We start from the raw sequence: 18,600 nt of genomic DNA on the forward strand, positions 1-18,600 counted from the left end.
CTCTCTTCTTGTCTGAAGGCTTCCTGGGAGAGTTTAATATATTTTAAACCAACTCCTTGATTTTTTTCCCATCTTTTCTGGCACTGACCCATTTCACACATATGGGAATGGACACCATTATTTTCATGCACTCAGACATGTTTGTAACTGCAGGTTTGAGCATCAAGTCTACACATACTGGAAAACTTTTGGCTTGTATTTACTATTAATAAATCCTAAACCAGTATATTGTCAGCTTAACAGGGGGTAGACATGAAGATTTCAAAAGCAGATAGAGCTGCTGTTCTGCTATCACATATTCGATATCCCCAATAGAACTCAGTTAATTTGCCTTGAAATAAAGGGGAGAGAGTGCTTAAAGCCAGAGCAAGAGACTGTAAGAAGCTTAATTATTGTCTCTTTCTTTCGGGCACAACCATTTGAGTTTGAACACCTCCAGGTTTAAGGTCTTAAGACTAAAATGATTTATTAAAAAAATAAATTCAAGAATGGAGATTGGCTGTTCTGACTTCAGGCTACCATGGAAAGAGAGCAAAGCTTCTCAGAGCACGTGGAAGTGTTACATTTCTTTATTTCCACCATTGTAACCTTATTCTTAATTTTTCAAAAGATTTTAATGACCAGGTTAAATATTCATGGTTCCAGTTCAGTTATTTCCAAACTGGTCAGGCACTTTGTATTTCATTATCCTCTCATCTGACCCATACTTTTGGCTCTCTAGAAAGTTACTGGAAGAAATATTTTTCAGCCTTCAGCTCATGTAGCAAAGACAGACTAAGCTCTAGCCAATCTGGATTAAAAATACACATCAAAGGTAATGGCAAAAATGGTCTATCAAGATAAAATATTACTTTTTCATGGGGAAAAAAAATACTAGTGGAAATTAAATATCAGAAATGCATTAGAAGCTATCTAGGAGAACAGGCTGCAGAACTTACTGATGGAAAACATGAACTGTCCAGCTTCCAAAGACTACCATTCCCTTTGCTAGTCCAGTACAAAACTTCAGGCACTGCAGTCTTGCACAGGCACAAGAGGAATGACAAACTTTTTATCCTGAAGGTCCCAGACCCCCTTGTCAGGAGGGCCAGGCTGTGCTGCAGTGAATTGATGTGGTGGTTACTCTCAGCTCCAGCAGACTTGATTATTGCAGCCTTTCTGCTTCCACGTGCAAATAGGTAACAAATGCTTCACTCCAGGTGATGTGCAGCATCCCCACAGAACTAAATGAGCCTGCTGGTGTTACATTTATTACCCTAATCCTCTCACCATCCAGGAGCCAAACAGCTACCAACAAGCCCATGGTCAGCTCTGTGTGCAGAGCCCCACAACAGACACAGTGCAGAGCTGTCTCTTCTCCCACACCTCTTCTGCAAAGCAGGATTTGCACTCTGAGAGCAAGAGCCACTTCGTGCACTGCCTAGCATGGCGTGTCCTCCAGGCACACTTTGTCCTCTGAATTATCTCCAGTGCTAATTTATTGCAGCATTCAAAGCATCGTGCCTCCTGCAGTCCCTCCCACAGGAAGCTGGCTGACTCATTTTTCCACACACTCTATTTTCCTCTCCACAAGAGCCAAATGTTTAGGTCAAGAATAAACTACCAAAAAAAAGGGAGACTCGAGTTTAAGCACCTCCTAAAACAGCCCATAGGCACTTGTGACTCTCTTTCTTTCATTCAAACAATGCACCTGGAGGTGTTACACACAGGTAGTTACCCCCCATATGGCACCCAACTGCCCTTGCTTCTGTTCTAAACAGCAGTTCCTAATCCTGTAAATTGATTTAGCCCAAGCTAATGGGTTTTTGGCCTCAATCAGATGGTTATCTGAGCACTTACTAAAAGACAAGATGAAGACCACCATTTTGCATTCATCTCCTTAAGCTCTTTCCCAAAGCATTCAGGTGTTTGCCTTGCACTGATGGTGATGTATCACCTAACCTTACAGGAATGGAAAAAAAGAACAACTACAGTGCCAAGAAAACCCTTTCTACTTTTTCACACTTTGCTTAGTGATGCAGCAAAAGTCCACTATCTTTGTTGAAAGGACTTTTCAAGGACACTTGAAAATAAAAAAAGCAGCAGTAGCTTTTCTCCATCTCTAGCCACACTTAGAGTCCTCCAGTCACGAGAAACATAGGAAGCAACCAGAGTCAGACAGTGCAAACACTTTTCCTTCCAAAACCAGGAAATCCAGCTTCAGCCTGAGAAGAGCCAAGGTTTGTAGATGTTTCTACCAAGGAACTAAATATCTCCATTCCTAACTCCACCTCAAGAAGCAGGTGCCAGACCACCCCATCCCAAAACTCAAAGCCCCACGTGCTCCCTGCTCTCTTTCAGCCAGCTGAGCCTCTGTCTCTGGGTGTGAGGCATCAGAGTTGATTTGCATTAATCCATTGCCACCCACTGCACAACTAGGGCTTTTTGAGAGGAAACACATTCTTGGGTTTTTTTGTGGTAAAAGTCAGGTTAATAAGAATGAGGTCAAAGGACACATTATATATTTCCCACTTGTCCTACAGATGGGAAATGGAACAAATCTGCTGCAATTTTTTGTCTGTTTCATGCAAATAATATAAGCTCATATTCTTGTATTTCCAAAATGTCAAGACTAGAAGTAGTGCAGAGCTTAGCATAAGCTGCCACTGCTGTCCTTTGTCTCACAGAATCCTCTCAGAGCAGGTTTAATGCTGCAGCCATGAGCCTTTTCCCATCACTAATGTGTCCCCAGCCTGATGCTTATAAAAGGGTCATAACAGTGCCTTTCCTCCATTACTCAGTCACCTTGCTTTGACAATCCTTTGTATCAAGATCTCTGATTTCCCTTTTTCTTGACAGAATCATTTTATGCAAAAATAACCTTCTTTTGTCTCCTGTTTTGTCCCCCTGCCCCGTTGTCAGTGTAGGGACCCCCACCCAATGGAGCTGGCCTGTGGCAGCCTGTTTCCTGCCAAAGGGAAAGCTCTCCAGCCTCGAATCCCCCACAGCTGGGCAGTAGCAGAGTGAAGGATGAGGCAAGGAGGAGGATTCAGCCCCACTCCATCATTTGGCAGGGATGTGGGCAGTGCTGCTCTCACCAGCCCTTCCCATCTCCAATGTCCTGTGCTGCACTGGGGAGAAGCAGGAACAGGTCTCTGGAGAAGGCCTAGCCAAATCCCCTCCTACTCCTCCTTCAGCCACGAGGCTGTTTCACACAGTTCTTACCTCAGCTGTCACTGGCAGAAGGTGTTTTATCCTTTCCTGAGTGCATTTTTCCAGCGGCAGTGAATGACAGGCTCAGCCCTGCCCTGCAGAGGGGCTGGGGTGGAACTCACCATGTCCATCCTGGGGCAGCCCCAGCCTCACCCCAGAGGGTCTCTCAGCCCCCCAGCAAATAAATTCCACCCCTTGCCTCAGCAAAATGCTAATTTCATAAAGGTCATTAAAATATTCACTTGTCACATAACCTTTACAGCTCCACTGATGACACCAGCCCCAAAAAACCTCCTCACCTCACAAGGGAAGCAGCACCACCATAACCCCACCAGGGTGGGCACTATCCACTTTTACTTTACTGGTCACTGTTTTAAATTCAAATTCCCTTAATAGTGTGTAATCTCCCTGTCTTTGTCTCAACCCACAGCTCTTAAATCTTATTTTCTCCCCCATTGTTGAGGAGGAGGGGTGAGAGCAGCTGGGTGGGCATCTGGGCAGCCCACCAGGGTTCCACTGCTCTTCTCCACAGAGAATTCCACAGGGAATCCCTCTGGGCACAGAAATCACCAAATACAAGCTGAAGGCCTCAAGAGATGGTGAATGCAAACACCTCTATTATATAAGAACTTTCCTGCATAGGCTAATACTTCAAATAACAATTTGAAGTTGACCTGCATTAAAAGCTTTGCTAAAAATCTCTCAAAGATTCCCAAACTGAGCAACCTCCAGCTGTGCTAAATATTGATGGTAGCTTATGGTGCCAATGTACCAGGGTCTGGGAAACTGCCAATTTATTGGCATTCATCAAGTAACACAGAAAACCAGGCTTCTTCCAGCACCAGGGTGCTGGCTGCAGTAGCAAAACAGCAATCCCAACCCTCTGGGACTTCCCTCAGAGGCCAGATTAACAGGGTTTTTTTTGTAAATTATTAATCTAAAGCAATTTGTTGTTGTTGTTGTTATTTCCTCCTCTGGTTATATTTCTTCTTCTGGTCATATATTTTTCTTCCAGAGAAGAGCTGGGAATCCAGGAACCTGCAGCCAGGGGAGGCAGCAATTAGTGGTTTGAAGTGTTAATGGGACCACAGTGGGAATGGGAAGTCCCTTGAACTCAGCTATTAGCAAATTAATAAAAGGGGTAACACACTCTCCTGAGTGTTACAAATTTAGCACTAATTAGGACTTCTCTTTCTTAGCTATTTTAGGCAAGAAAACCTTCAATATCCTTTGTTAAATCTTAATCATCTTGTTTGTAGAAGTAAATCATATGGAAACATTGGTTTCTTCACCCAGCTACAGTCTATTAAACTTTTTCCATTCTCTCTTTCTTTCTGACATGACTTATAGCTAGATGTTTTGTATACAGTTAGTTTTATTTATCAAATCTTACCCTAGAGGAAGGTTTTCTTTGAATAAGACTAACCTACAGGCCATTAATTTGTCACAGTCCCCCCTTCACAGGAACATCAGTGGTCCAATTTATTTATATTTGTTTTATGTATTTATTGCTCATATATTCCAGATGTTAAACCCCATGGAGTTCTTGTAACTGGCAAGCATCTCTTTCTGCCAAAGATCTACACAGTTTTGTGTATTTTAGCACTTGGGAATTAATCACGAGTGAAACTTAATCAAGTTTGCAATGATGAAAAGCCCTTAATTAGAGCAGGAGCCAAAATGTCCTCCTGCTCTTTTTTCCTTCTCGCTCTGCCCAAATCTCATCGAAACCTTGCCTGAAGACCAGAAAACAAATCTCACAGTTGATTGGATATATCTAATTGTGAATTGATGTCTATGCTTTTGCAGATATGTTTCAAATTTTGCCTGGTGGCTGTGTTGGCCAATTTGCCCATATTGAGGAAATTAATTCATTTTTAACTAGAGAGCAAAGCTGTGATGTTGGGCAATATACGTCTGCCTTTCTGCAAAGAATATTACTTGTCTCTAGCAAAATCAGTGTATTGCTAAATGATTGACAGAACCACAAAAGATTTAGTTTTTAATGTTTAGGAAAAACTGATGGAGAAGAGAAAGCCCTGCAGGCTGTCTGAGGCAGAAGAAACTCACTTCCATTGAGCAAAAGCAATATTGAGTATTAAAGAGAAAATGGAGATGGAAGGTTACATCTTCACTGATGCCACTACGTAAAAAGAGCTTATTAGAAGTAATCAGTGGTGAGCTCATGGTTTAAAACACACATGTACAGGTGCACATCAACAGCAGTGCTGAAAACTGGAGCAGACACTGTCTGAACATACACCATAAAGCCTGAGAAATACTGGACACTGTCAAGGTGGCTTTCATAAACTAATGCAAGCTGATGTTAAAATCTCTGTGTTACAATCAATTAGAAAGGGTAGTTTGGCAGCAGGATTAATAACCTCCGAAACAAATGTAGCATGAAAAGGAAGATTCCATGACTAGAGCTCAATTCAGAAGACTGTTTCATGTCTAGAAAAAATGGATGGAGACTGTTCCTGATTGGCCTGTGGAGGGAAACACAAAGTACAGTCATTTCTGTTTACTTCTGCTAAGCAACTGGTCAGACAGTGTTTTCTGCACTTTGTGAGGCTAAAGCAAGTGTTATTTTTACTTTACTGCATGAGGTAGGATGCAAATGGTGTTCACTGAGGTGACACTGTGACATCCCATCTGCCTTTAGGTCTCTAAGTACTAACAGTAACTGAGTCCTTTTTTCCCTCCATGTGGGTTATAATTGTGGGAATAAGATGGGTGAGCCTGTGAGCTGGGCAGCACAGAGATAAATTCCAGATGATGATTTAATGCTGATGAATACAAGTCTTATAGCAGCAAGCAGCCTGGTACTGGGGAGGACCTTTGAGGTCAATCCATTTCCCTTCTGTCACAGGCAGCCCTCTGAAAGAAGCTGCATGATAAAGTGACCCAGCTCCATTACAAAGGGTTTTTTTTTGTCGCCATTTCTACTACTGTAATGGTGCAGGAAGAGGAATCCTACATCAGGTCCTTGGAAATGTAGAAATCTTCCCATTGCCAGCCTTAATATACTCTTATCCGGTTTATTCACATCTTTCTTTTCTGCCAAAATTGTGCTTCTGCTTAAATAGTGCTTCTCCCTTCTGTGTGCTCATCCGTGATGTATTTATAGGGAGTCCTCTCTCAGCATTCACTGCATGAGATAAAACCATCCTTTTTTTAGACTCCTTTCGTATAACAGACTTTCCACAATCTGAATCATCCTTGCAGCTCATCCCTTCACCTGCTCCTGTCTGGGCACGGGGAGCAGAACAAGCAAGTGCAGCTATATATTCTCTTACCAGGGATTTTTACAGTGCCATTAATACTGCCTTGTTTCCTTGCTGCTGTACTGTACATTTATACTCTCTGTACGTAGAATTCTTCAAGCATATAAATTATGTTACACAGTGAACCATCAAATACTGGTGTGTCATCTCCTCTGGTGCCACTTGTGCTCCTTGGGAGTGTGGTCAGCATCTTGCAGGCAAAATCCTTCAGTGCTTTTCATCTGGTGCTTTTTCATCCTTGATAGCTCCTGCAGAGTGTTTCAGCATGAAGATGTTTCAGCAGTCATTACAAAAGCAAGTGAATCATTCAAAAAAAGCACAATCCATCCATCTTCTTTAGTGTCACCAATTAATAGCTGCTCAGGATGCTTTGCAACCTATACTTGCTTAAGGGAAGAAAAACAACCTACCCCTTCCTATAGTGCAGAGCTGTCACTATATTTGTGTATCCTGCCCAAGCAAGGATATTTAATTAATTTATTAAATAAATTAGACAATATGCAAAGGGTTCTGATATGGGGCTTTAAAGAAGAGGGAAAAAACTGTATAAGGAGGGAACTAAAAAACAATTGATAGGCAAAATTATTTCTTATTGTTGGAACCCATTTCTCTTTTTAGAAGCCAGTGGTCAGAGCCAGGTTTGGTGGCCACACTTCTGTCTGCTACTGTCCCTCCAAGCAAACAGTGTTGAGGCCACCATTTTCCTCCACTTGATGACTGATGCAGCTGAAACAGCCTTTTACTTCATACTTCTGATTTGGAATATTTTGCTTCAGACTGTGCAAAATAAGGGACCATTTTTCAAAGGGAACAGTGTTGCCTTGGTGGGCTGCTCATGTTGGGTCCGTGTGCTCCTTGCTCCAGCCACAAGCTGCTAGAGCAGAGACATTGCACCCTTTGATGAAGCTCTGCCTTGGGCACTGTCAGAGCACCCAGAGAAAATCTGGACTCACGTTTGCCAGACCTAAAGATACATTCCCCAACCTGCCCACAGCTGTTGACTCCAATCCCTCCCTCCCATCTCGTCTCCCTGTCTAAAGCACTGTGGCTTTTGCCACTGGACACACCCCAAGCAGGACAGCAATGCCACCTCTTGAGGGGAATCAACTCAATTCCAGCCCATGTGGCATAGTTGGAGGTCTGTGCCTAAGTGTAATGGAACCTGATGGAAGCTAATTAACAAGAAAACCATCCCTTTTGCTGTCTGGTTTGGGTTTCTAGGGTTTCTGGGGTTTCGTCATAAAAACCTTATGTTGTCTTACAAGCCTAAACAAGTGTGTTCACATGTAAAAATCAGCCATAAGGCTTCCTGGAGAGTAATTAACATGTCTAAGCTGTCATTTGTAAGGGCTGCCTCAAGCCTGGATCCTGCAGGTAGGAATGGCCTTTCTGCTGTCCTTAAACCACCCTGCATAAGTGGGGCATCCCTGCTTCAAAATGGGAAAGAGGGACAAGCCCAGGGATCCTGCACTGACAGTCAAGTGGAGTGGATGTTTCTCCATCTGGCCTTGACAGGAGCTGGGAATCAGAGGCAAAGAGTACTTGTTCTATGAGAGCTGTGCCAAAAATGTTCAGAGGTTGAGTGTAAATCTAATAGGAGTATTTCCTGGTCTTCTCCTCAACCCCAGCTAGGCTACAATTTTTAAGGCAAAGTGAATTTCCTCTAGGACACAGGAGTCATCATGGTTTTTTACAGTGGAAAAAAATTATGGGCTCTGTCCCCTTGGCTGCCCCAAGGGAAAAATCAAAATGGTTTAAATGGCAGCTCTCCCCAATATCTGTCCAGGAGGAGATTTTCACTCACCCAGACTCTGCAGAATTCAGAGTTTCTGCTGAAACTGGGCTTGTGCAGAGGTTGTATCTGGGCAGGTGTCCCTGGGCAGGAGGAGATGGCTGCTTTGTGGGGTAACTCCAGCTGGTGTCTCCTTGCAGGCGTCGGAGGTGGAGCGGCAGCTCTCCCTGCAGGTGCACACCCTGCGGGAGGACTTTCGGGAGAAGAATTCCTCCAGCAGCCAACACATCGTGCGGCTGGAGAGCCTCCAGGCCGAGGTGAGTCACCTGTCCCTCCTGCAGAAAGCAGCCAGGGCTGCTGGAGCTTGTGTAATGACTCTGAGCTGAGCAAACAGAGCGGGTGGAGCCAGCAGAGGGATGGCAGCACTGGGGCAAAGGACTCCCCCAGCTAGGATTGCTCCATGGTGGTCTGGATGGGCTCAGGGCATCTTCCAGTGCTGCCTCTTGCCACAGCATTCCTGCAAAATGAATGGATGAGAAGGACCTTCCAGGAGCCAAACCATGGCTGTGCTTCCACAGGGCTGCTGCCCAGTATAGATTAAACTCTGGCAGGTATGGTAGGAAGGTCTGCAAGGGGTATTTTCCTCTGTTCCTCATGCTTGCAAAGAAAGCAGCAATTTTCTCCTGCCTCTGAGCCATGCACTTGGGAAAGCAAGGAGCCCCTGCCTGTTTTAACTCAGGTACATTTGCAGGAATGATACAACTTCCTTTTCCCTTCCCTGACAGGGTCACTGGGGGTCACATAGGCAGGAACTAGATGGATAAAAGATGTCCAGCTCTACTGCCTGATCATTTATTTTATTTAAAACCTGTCTGGAAAAGCTTTTCCTAAAATCTCTCAATTTCTTTTCTCCTGCTCCCACCTGCTCCTTGCTGGTCCCTCGCCTTTTCTTCCCCTCCCCTTGGTGTGGAGCAGCAGGTCCTTGAAGTAAGTATGGAGGCTTGGAAAGGATTTGCCTGCATGCACATCGCTGTTACCATGCATGCCTGTCACCATGCATGCCACACCTTGTCTCCTCACCTCCTTCCCACCTTTTGCTTTCCAAATCCTTTCCCCCTGTGGTTTTCCCATGGTCTAGGGCTCATGGCAAAGCGATGTTTTTTCTGTTGTATGGTTATTTACAGCATGTTCATTACTGGTCTGCCCACCAAATATGAAATCTTGATACAATCTCTCCACAAAACCTCTTATTTTTCTTTCTCCAGCTCACGCAAATCATGATGTGGTGGGCAGAGACATCTCAGAAACCATTAGTCACCTCAGAGCAGCTTTCCAATACCTCCAGCAGCCTTTACTCTGCAGAAATAGCAAGTCCACATACTTGGCTGATATTCCTTTGTGCAGCCAAATCTTTCCAGCAACCTGGAAAGCAGCAGAGACAAGGTCCCAAAGAGGCCAAAAAACCAGTGGGAATTTGCTGAATTTGTCTGTGCTCCATGAACTGAAAGGAGGCCATAGGGAATATTTAGGGTTATACTGGACAGGTGGATGGCTGGCATACCAGACCCCAGAGATGCTGTGTGCACTAATGTAGGAAAAAGCTCTTTCTTCTTGGTTAAACAAGGAGTGACCTTGGCTAGTGCTGATTCATCCCTTGCACTGTTCCCAGCTAACTGAGTCATGGAGGGTTTGTTTGGCACACTGTCCCTCGCTTGAAATCACTGCCCTTGACAATTAAAAGAAATGAACCAATTTTAAAGGCAACCGATCACTGGGAGGCTAAAAATAAGCACAGCACAGAAAGGAGTCTTCACAAGTGAAGAGACAGAAAAATCCCTGGTGAGGACCTGATGAACACACACCAATTAAATCAGCTATGGGCAGTGCTGTGGCACAGCCCTGCAGGGAGCAGGATCCCACAGGCTCACCCTGGATCCTGCTGGCTCCCCCTGTGGTCTCTAGCACCCATCCAGGAGAAAATGCCACCATCAGGACAAGCCAGGAAAAGTAACCAGTTTTTCCTAGTCTTTCAAATGTTAAGGTGCAAGGGGTAGGCAGGGCTGGTCTCCACTTCATACCTTTGAATATTTCTGCCTGATCCCTGACCTGCCAGTGCACACCCAGCCCCTTTGGAGCCTGGGGAAGGAGTTGTTTCCTTTCAGAGCTTTACTAAGCTTTAAATCACACACAGAGGTAGTTTTTCTCGTACAGGTACAGAACATGTTTGTATATCCTTCTGCTTTTTGCTGTTTCATTTCTCTCTTGGGAATGTGGTGTCTCTGCTTTCTGGTCCCTGCAAAGTCTGACAGGGCCCCTCTTTGCCCTGCAGATCAAAATGCTGACGGACAGGAAGCGGGAGCTGGAGCATCGCCTCAGTGCCATGATGGAGGAGAACGACCTGCTCCAGGGAACCGTGGAGGAGCTGCAGGACCGAGTCCTCATCCTAGAGAGACAAAGCCATGACAAGGACCTGCAGGTGAGGAGGCAGCAGGGAGACAGGGAGGGGATGGGGAGATGCAGTAAAAGTCATGATTTGGGGTAAAATTGGCCACAAAGTGGGAGACAGAACAAGTGGAAGAATGAAATGGCTCATGCAAGAATGGCAGCAAGCAAGGTCCTGGGTGTTCCCCATGAGGATGGGTAACAGGAACATCAACGAGGCATATTGACAGCAAAGAGCAGCTTAGGAGGGAGATCTGAGCAAGGAAGTGGGGCAGGGTGCTGGGGAAATGAGGTAAATGCAAAAAGAATCAGAGGACTCTGGTTGCAGTTCATTTTATTTATTTTTTTAATTGTAGAACTGGCTTCAAAAGGGGCTTCTCTAGATCCCGCTGTTCCAGAGGGCAGTCACTGGCCTCTTCCATCTCAGTGCTCCAGTGGTTTCCCAGCAATCTCCATGGTGTTCACAGCCATGAATCACCAAATCCCCAGAAAACAAGCTTGGCACCTCTGGGGCTTAGGGCAGAGCAAGGTTTTTCCGTTTCAGTTCTGGGGGTTACCAAGCTGGATCCTTGGTTACTGGATCCTCAGCTCTTCAAAACAACCCTGAGTATTTTTTTCCCTTTTTTTAGTATATGTTTGTATATATTTTTAAAAAACATGTAGATAGCCCTTTCTTTTTGGGTTCACTTCCTGCTGTGTTGTTTTCAACAAATTTCTTTACCTGAGTCCCAACTTCTCTGCAATATTCTTCATTTTAGTGCTGATTAACCTGCTATTTTTATCTTTCTGGATATTCTGCATTCTAAACAGTATCTAATGACACTTGGAGATTATTAAGCTCCAATAAACAGCAATACCAGCCAAGAGTACTTTCCTCCTGGCTGGAAACCCTGTTTTGTGTCACTCATTCCTCCCTCCCAGCTCCCTCACAAACCAAGAGATGCATCCAGTCCATATCGCCTCCATTAATATTTTTGTGATTCCTTGGTTTTCTTTCCAAGCTGCACCAAAGCCAGCTGGAGCTCCAGGAGGTGAGGCTGTCCTACCGGCAGCTGCAGGGCAAGGTGGAGGAGCTCAGCGAGGAGAAAAGTCTCCAAAACCTCAACACAACCAGCACATCCCTGCTCTCTGAGATAGAGCAGAGCATGGAGGCAGAGGAGCTGGAGCAAGAACGAGAACAGGTATTTGCCCTCCTGCCTCTGGGAAAGCCCATGGGACTCTGTGACCAGTCCCAGAGCAAAAGGGAGTTTGATGCATTTGATCTGGATTTGGAGCTGAAGCAAAGGCCAGAAAATTGGGATTGGGGTCTGGCATCAACACCCTTTGACCATATGAAAGTAAACTTCTGCATCCCTTTCCAATGGCAAATACTTGTGAGGGCTGGCAATCAAACACTTCACTGGCCCATGGAAGGAGGATCCCCGTGGCCCTGCGGGCCCAGGCTAACCGCAGGCTCTCTCGTTGCAGCTGAGGCTGCAGCTGTGGGAGGCGTACTGCCAGGTGCGGTACCTGTGCTCCCACCTGCGAGGCAACGACAGCGCCGACTCGGCCGTGTCCACCGACTCCTCCATGGACGAGTCCTCAGAAACCTCATCAGCCAAAGACGTTCCCGCCGGGAGCCTGCGGGCGGCGCTCAGCGAGCTCAAGAGACTCATACAGAATGTGCTGGACGGGGCAGACTCCACGGTGAGTTGGCACAGAGAGGCTGGTGCACGTCCCCTGGCCCAGAGCTTGCTGCAGGTGCTGCTGGATCCTGATCTCCCAGAAAACCTCTATGGCTCAGAGAGATGGGCAGTCACAGAGCATAGCCCAATCCTGGTGTCTCAAATGGTCAAAAGCACGTGGGGTTTCAGCCTGCAGTGCTCAGATCACCTAAAGTTTCAAGCTCATACAACTGTCACTGGCCTGGGAGTCATTCTGGAAAATTAATAAAAGTAGACTTAATTTGAGATTTTCAGTAAGTTAGAGTTTCAGCGTGGAAATATTGCAGATTGCCTTACACATCACAGTTTGGTTATTTCCTTTGGGATCTTCCTAACCTTGCTTTATTAGCAATAGTATCACAAAAACTTAATAACCCCTATGTCAAGAGGTTCTGTCCCTGGGAATTGTCATTGGTAGAAATGTCTTGGGCAGGAGCTGCCAAACTCAAATCCATGGCAGGTGAAGGGTTTTGCTGGCACAAGATGATGTCTGTAGGATGTGGTCCCCAGGCTGCTGGGCAGGAGGGAGTGGCATGGAGGGACCATTCAGCATCCACACAAGTGCAGAATTACAACAAAACACCTCACTTTTTGTTGTGGCTTGAATCAGGCCTGTTCCCATTCCCTACAACCTGGTTGCACTGTCATTATGACTTATTCAGGGTGTTGTGGTGAGGAAAGCAGTGCAGCTCCTGCAGGGGGCTGTGGGGGAGTCCTCATCATCCTCATTTAAGTGTCCATATAGAGATGAGTATAGAGACGATGTTGTATTTGTTAAATAAAATGTAGAGAGTCCTGTAAAAGGTTCACAAACAGAGACTGTAGCCACATGGGCTGCCAAATGGGTCTCTGTAAATTTGGTTTATGCCAAGGTCTGCATGCTCTTTGCATCATATGTAGAAGCACTACCCTTGGTTGAGCACCCTTGGTTGTGGAGGTATATGGGAACAAAAAACTCTACCAAAGTCACATTCACATTTTCTTCCTCCTTGTTTAGCACCCTCATCCCAAAGTGGTACCAAATTAATACAATTGCCTTTTTTAAAGTGAAATCTGAGCAAGAGATTTCTCTCCCGCTCTCAGAGCTCTCGGCGAAGCGACGACGACACCTTAGAGGAACAGATCAGGAGAACAAGTGAGGATTCACGAGCCCTGAGGGAATTAATGGAGGGAGAACGGGGGAAACTGAGGCAGAGTTTGGAGGAGCTGCAGCGACTGCACAGCCAGGTTAGCAACTCCCACACTTTACATGTGGTCTTGTAACAGCAGTGTTCATCCTCCAAGGCATGCCTTCCATCAAAGAGACCAACATGATAAATAACCCAGCAGGATTTAGGCCAAAATGGTTGGATGAGGGAGATTTGTTAAACCAAATGCAGAGGATTTAAGCATTTAGGATGAAAGTTTCTGACAAATTGTCTGGGACCCATCCGAAGCATCATCTCAAGCAGCCAAACTTTCTTTAAGCCTTTCTCCCAATCTGCTTTTTAGCCCATCTCTGTTACTTAAATACTTCTCAGCAGAAGACCTCAAAGTACAAGGCTGCTTGATATGGGGTATTGGAAACCCAAAGGTATCCACCAGGCTGACCTGAATTGCTGCACTGAGCCCTTGTGTGGGGTGTGTGCACCCATTCCATGGATATAACAGTGCTGCTGTGCTGTGCCTGGAGCAGGGCTTGACCTCTTCCACAGCAGCATCACAAAACCCTCAGAAAAGCACTCCCAGAGAATCCTAATTGTGGCCAGGCTGGCACCAGGCAGCACCCCAGGGACCAGCAAGGAATGGTCCAGCCCCAGCACCAACTGCACACCCAAAGCACAGAATCCCATTGCATCCACACCCAGCTCAGCATCATCTGTGTCTGAGGCCCTGTGCCAAGAGCAGGAGATGGACACAGGCATCCAAAGAGGTGCTTGGCAGTCCTTGTCTCTGTGGGACAAGACTCCAGACACTGCAGGGGATCTGGAAGCTGCAGCAGAAGCAGCAGCAACTGCACTGGAGCAGGGAATGGGCTTAATGTCCTTGGTCAGTCTTCCCAGCACTCCTGTATCACCAATTGGAGAAGAAATAGGAAAAGTCTTTAAATACTCTGGCAGTGGTACCTGCACATGTGCGAGGGTGGGAAATGTCCTGCTTCCACAGCAGCTGATCAGGGCACAGTGTGGGAGGGGAGCAGCCCTGGAGCCAGTCCTTCCCCTAGGACTCCTCCCCTCAGCAGTGTGGCCACCACCAGAGACACTTTTGAAGGTCCAGGCTTCTGCCCCCAGTGAGGTATGAGCACAGACACTGCCCTGGCCATGCTGCTGCAGTCCTGTGCACCACACACAAGCCCCTCTTGCCCTTAAACACATCTGAGATGGAGGAGACAAGGGCTTGATCTCTGAAGCATGGCAGTGCTGAGAGCGACCTTTAGAGACTTATTCACAGATTTTTGGTTTGTCTGATCTCCTCAAACTCTCCAGCCAGGAGGGACCAGCAGACCAGCCCTGGACTGCAAGTCTGGAACCCTGGGTCTGCTTTTAGGGGTCCCCAACTACCAAAGCTCTGAATATTTAGTAAGCAAAGGGAGAAATGCAATTCTGTTTTCTTCTCACACCTCTGTGTGATGTGGAAAAAGATGGGGCATAGCTACAAATGCAGCAACCATTACTCTCAGAGAGGAACTCCAGCCTCCCACAGCAGGTACACAACATCTCCCACAGCTTTTGCCTGTAATCCAGCCTCACACTTGCTCCAGGTTAATAATTATTGTTACCTCCTATTGAAGAGGCAACATCGTCTTCTGTTCAGTGCTACAGAAAATTGATGCATGTAGAAATCTGGTCCACCCGGGGGAAGCAGTGCTCTGCTGCCTCCTCATCCCTCTGTTCTGGCACTGGTATTGATACAATCAAAGGGAAGCTGCTTCTAAACGGCTTTTAGGATCCTGTGGCATCACACACATTCATTGCTCCTGCACAAGAGCACAGGGAGCAGGTGGAGACAGGAATCACCCCCTTCTCTGTCTACATTGAGAACCTTCTGCTTGTTTGCTTCCTCCCATTCTTACCTGAAGCACAGACAGAACCAATTGAAATCCCAAACCTATCCCCAAACACCATGTTCTGGGCCTCTGGATCCTCTGTCCCCTGGGATTTCTCTAGAAGTGCTCAGCAGCTCTCACATCACCCCATCACCACTGCTCTCTGCCACATCATTGCTCTGAGGTGCTCCCCATGTAGAGCAGAGGGAGGGCACAGCTCCCCAATTCCCTGGCAGCCCTGGCACAGCTCCCTGGTTCCCTGGCACAGCTCCCCAGTCCCTTGGGGAGTCTCTGCAGACAGGGTGCATTCACACCCTCCTCCCCCCGGCCCAGCCGTGCCTCACTCACAGCAGATCCTCCCACACCCTGGATGTGATGAGCCCTTTTTGACTGTCTGCCCTCTATTTAAAGATTTCTTTGAAGATTCAAGCACTACTGAGCTGCATTTAGAGGCAGGAGGTGGGTCAAACGCTGGAAGGGTTTCCAGGTGGTGGAGTAGCGTAACAGAGCATGTGTGCCCTAGACAAAGAAATTAAATGTGTATGAAATATTATGAAGCTGGGCTAATGCAATCCTTACATGATTTCACACCCTATTAACTCACTCTGCACAGGACCAAAACGATAGATCATTTCTCAGACTATTTAAGACTCCAGACATATTTCAAAGTCTAATTAAAATTGTAAGATGTGCCAGTAACACCTTCCATGGCATGAAAGAGAATTTTCACATCCTTTGTCTACAGCTTCATATTACTTCAGGAGATGTAACGGTCCCTTCAAAAAATATTATTTGCTGGTAAATTATGTTAGCAACAACTTAACCCTGGAAGCATCAGAATTGTAGCAGGCAGACTCAGAGGATGTGTGCAAACTGCAAGGCAAACTGCTTGGAGAGGGGCAACATTTTAGCACTGATGCCATAGTGACAGCAAAGTCACAGGTGCGTCCTGCCCTGCACAGCTTTCAGTGGTGTCATTGCATGTTACTGCGGCCGTCCTGGTGACACATCTTGCTCAGGTCAGCATCCCAGGGCAAGCCAGCACATTCCATGGAGGGTGGCACCGGCACTAACAGCCCCACACAGCAGATCCTGCTTTTTCTGCCACCAGGGATCTCTCCACCTGCAGGTTGGCCCATGTGTTTTTCCCCCCCGCACACGCTCGCGGTGCCTCTCCCCGAGTAGCGCTGGGTTTCACAGCCTCCCTCTGCCCACAGGTGACGCTGCTGAGCGTGGAGATGACGACGCTGAAGGAGGAGCGGGACCGGCTGCGCGGCGCTGCCGAGGACAAGGAGGCGAGCGAACGGCTCCTGCAGGCCATCAGGGACCGCGACGAGGCCATCGCCAAGTGAGTGCCACCAGGGCCAGCCATGGCAGGAGGTGTCTCTGGAGTGGCTTTCTCCTACTCTCCACAGCAGCTGTGACAAAAGGGTGTCTTGGCTTTGCTGGCGTTGGGAAATGCTGCCAGGAGCTTGGGAGCAGGGCAGGAGATGCTATAGGCAGGGCTGGATTGGGGGCGTTGAGGAGAATTCTGTGAACCACGTTTGTGCATCCTAGTGCTGGTGTGAGTCACAGCAAGGAGGAGAGGACTCCAGGGAAACAAATGGAAACACTAGGTCTGCCCTATTTATCACAATTTTCGTTGTTTGCTATTCCAGACACACAGCCCTGCTTTCCTGACCATCCCCATTACAGCCTGCCTGGGCTTCTTCCCTCAGCCCTTCCTCTGGTCACTCCCTCTCCTTTCCTGTTCCAAGGCCTTTTTTGCATCTCCAGTCCTGTAATTCTCTAGTTCTCCTTTTGGGACTCTCCCACTGGCTTGGCTTTTCATTTTGCCCATCCTTCATACAGATCTCTGCAGTTCTGCTCCTCCATACCCCAAATCCCCCTTCCCCAGCTCTGTCCTTAGACTTGCCAAAGTGCCCTGAGCACTTCTTGCCCAGAGGAGAGGGACAGACACCTTCACCCCTGTGTGCTCTGCTAGAAAGGATTCATCTGATAATCCCTTCAACAAGCAGGCGTGCCAGGACACCACCAGCCCAGCTTCTCAGGGAAAACCCCTGGACAAGAGGAGGAGCAGGAGAGGGCTGCACCTCTGAGGGTGCAAGAGCTAAATCAGCCCTCACCATCCCTTTTTAAAAGCAGCTCGATCGCCCTGCTGCCCTTGCTGGGCTAGCTGGCCACCAAATTCCCGTGGCTGTCCTCTGTAACACCTCCATCTGTTGGCAAGGAGCAGGAGCATCCCAGCTGTGTGCCGGGCGCGGGGAGGGAGCTCTGACATTCCCGGTGCGTGTGGGTTGCTGGCTCCGCCGTGGCTATGGCAACACTGCCGCTGCCATCATCCCCTGGAAACACCCGAGCAGCAGCGGGAGAGCCTCGCAACAAAAGGCGCTTCAGGTGCCCAGAGCACAGCCGGGAGTGGAAGGGCACAGCTTGTCCAGTCCACTGCCACCCTGCTGGACAAAGCAGCAACATCTGGGGCTGGCTGTCCTGCAGTGCAGGAGCCCCAGGAATGGGGTGACGGGGATTAAGGAGAAGAAAGCGGCAGCAAGTGAAAGCAAACAAGAGCATCCTGTCACTGAAGTGAAAACAGCCCTCCCAGACCCAGTGGGCTGGCTGCTGCCTGAGGAGGCTCGTGATTTTCTTCCCACCTCACACCCCAAGGGTTAAGTTGCTTTTGTTGGACCCATCCCCCAAAAAATCCCTAACTCTGAACAGAAATAAAATCACTGCCTGAGGCAGACATCTGGTGTGGAAAATTTTTGCTTGAAGCTGAAGTTTGGCAACATGGGAAGCAATAGGAAAATAGGATCCTTTCAGAGGAAGTGTTAAGCAACCAGTACCTGGAATATAAACACAAATTCCCAAATTGCCCTTCTGCAGGGAAGCACAAGGGAGCTATTAGAAGACAAAGAATTAGCTACAGTTAATAAGATGCAATTATTTCTCTCGAAAATGTTTGCAAGGAAAGATGGTTCCCAGCAAGTCATGTTACAGTTTCTTATCACACAGCAGTTAATTGAAAACTTAAGCTTTGTGCTCACCTGTGTGCTCCCAGCATGGTGAGCAGCATTTCCCAGCTTGAGCAGCTTAGGAAATTGCTCCATTCTAAAGGACAATTCCTTTCTACAAGCAAGGAGCAGCTGGAACATTTCAGCCACTGAGCACTTGGGGCTCTTTGGGTAACCTTGTCCATGGCATGAGATGCCCAATGGCCAC

General features: G+C 47.2%; 1 protein-coding gene across 2 annotated transcripts in view; it reads left to right on the forward strand.

Moving 5' to 3' along the window:
• BICDL1 (BICD family like cargo adaptor 1) overlaps nucleotides 1–18,600 on the forward strand; it is a 47,551-nt gene that overhangs the window by 22,275 nt on the left and 6,676 nt on the right. The window contains exons 3-8 of one of the 2 annotated variants that reach the window (XM_063416166.1): nucleotides 8,412–8,528; nucleotides 10,541–10,687; nucleotides 11,655–11,834; nucleotides 12,121–12,339; nucleotides 13,440–13,583; nucleotides 16,599–16,729. In XM_063416166.1, coding sequence (XP_063272236.1) covers nucleotides 8,412–8,528; nucleotides 10,541–10,687; nucleotides 11,655–11,834; nucleotides 12,121–12,339; nucleotides 13,440–13,583; nucleotides 16,599–16,729 — 938 coding nt within the window. The remainder of the gene's footprint in view (nucleotides 1–8,411; nucleotides 8,529–10,540; nucleotides 10,688–11,654; nucleotides 11,835–12,120; nucleotides 12,340–13,439; nucleotides 13,584–16,598; nucleotides 16,730–18,600) is intronic. The other variant, XM_063416167.1, reaches the window with a different exon arrangement.

Source organism: Prinia subflava, chromosome 19 (genome assembly GCF_021018805.1).
Source record: "Prinia subflava isolate CZ2003 ecotype Zambia chromosome 19, Cam_Psub_1.2, whole genome shotgun sequence".
NCBI classification, from domain to species: domain Eukaryota; kingdom Metazoa; phylum Chordata; class Aves; order Passeriformes; family Cisticolidae; genus Prinia; species Prinia subflava.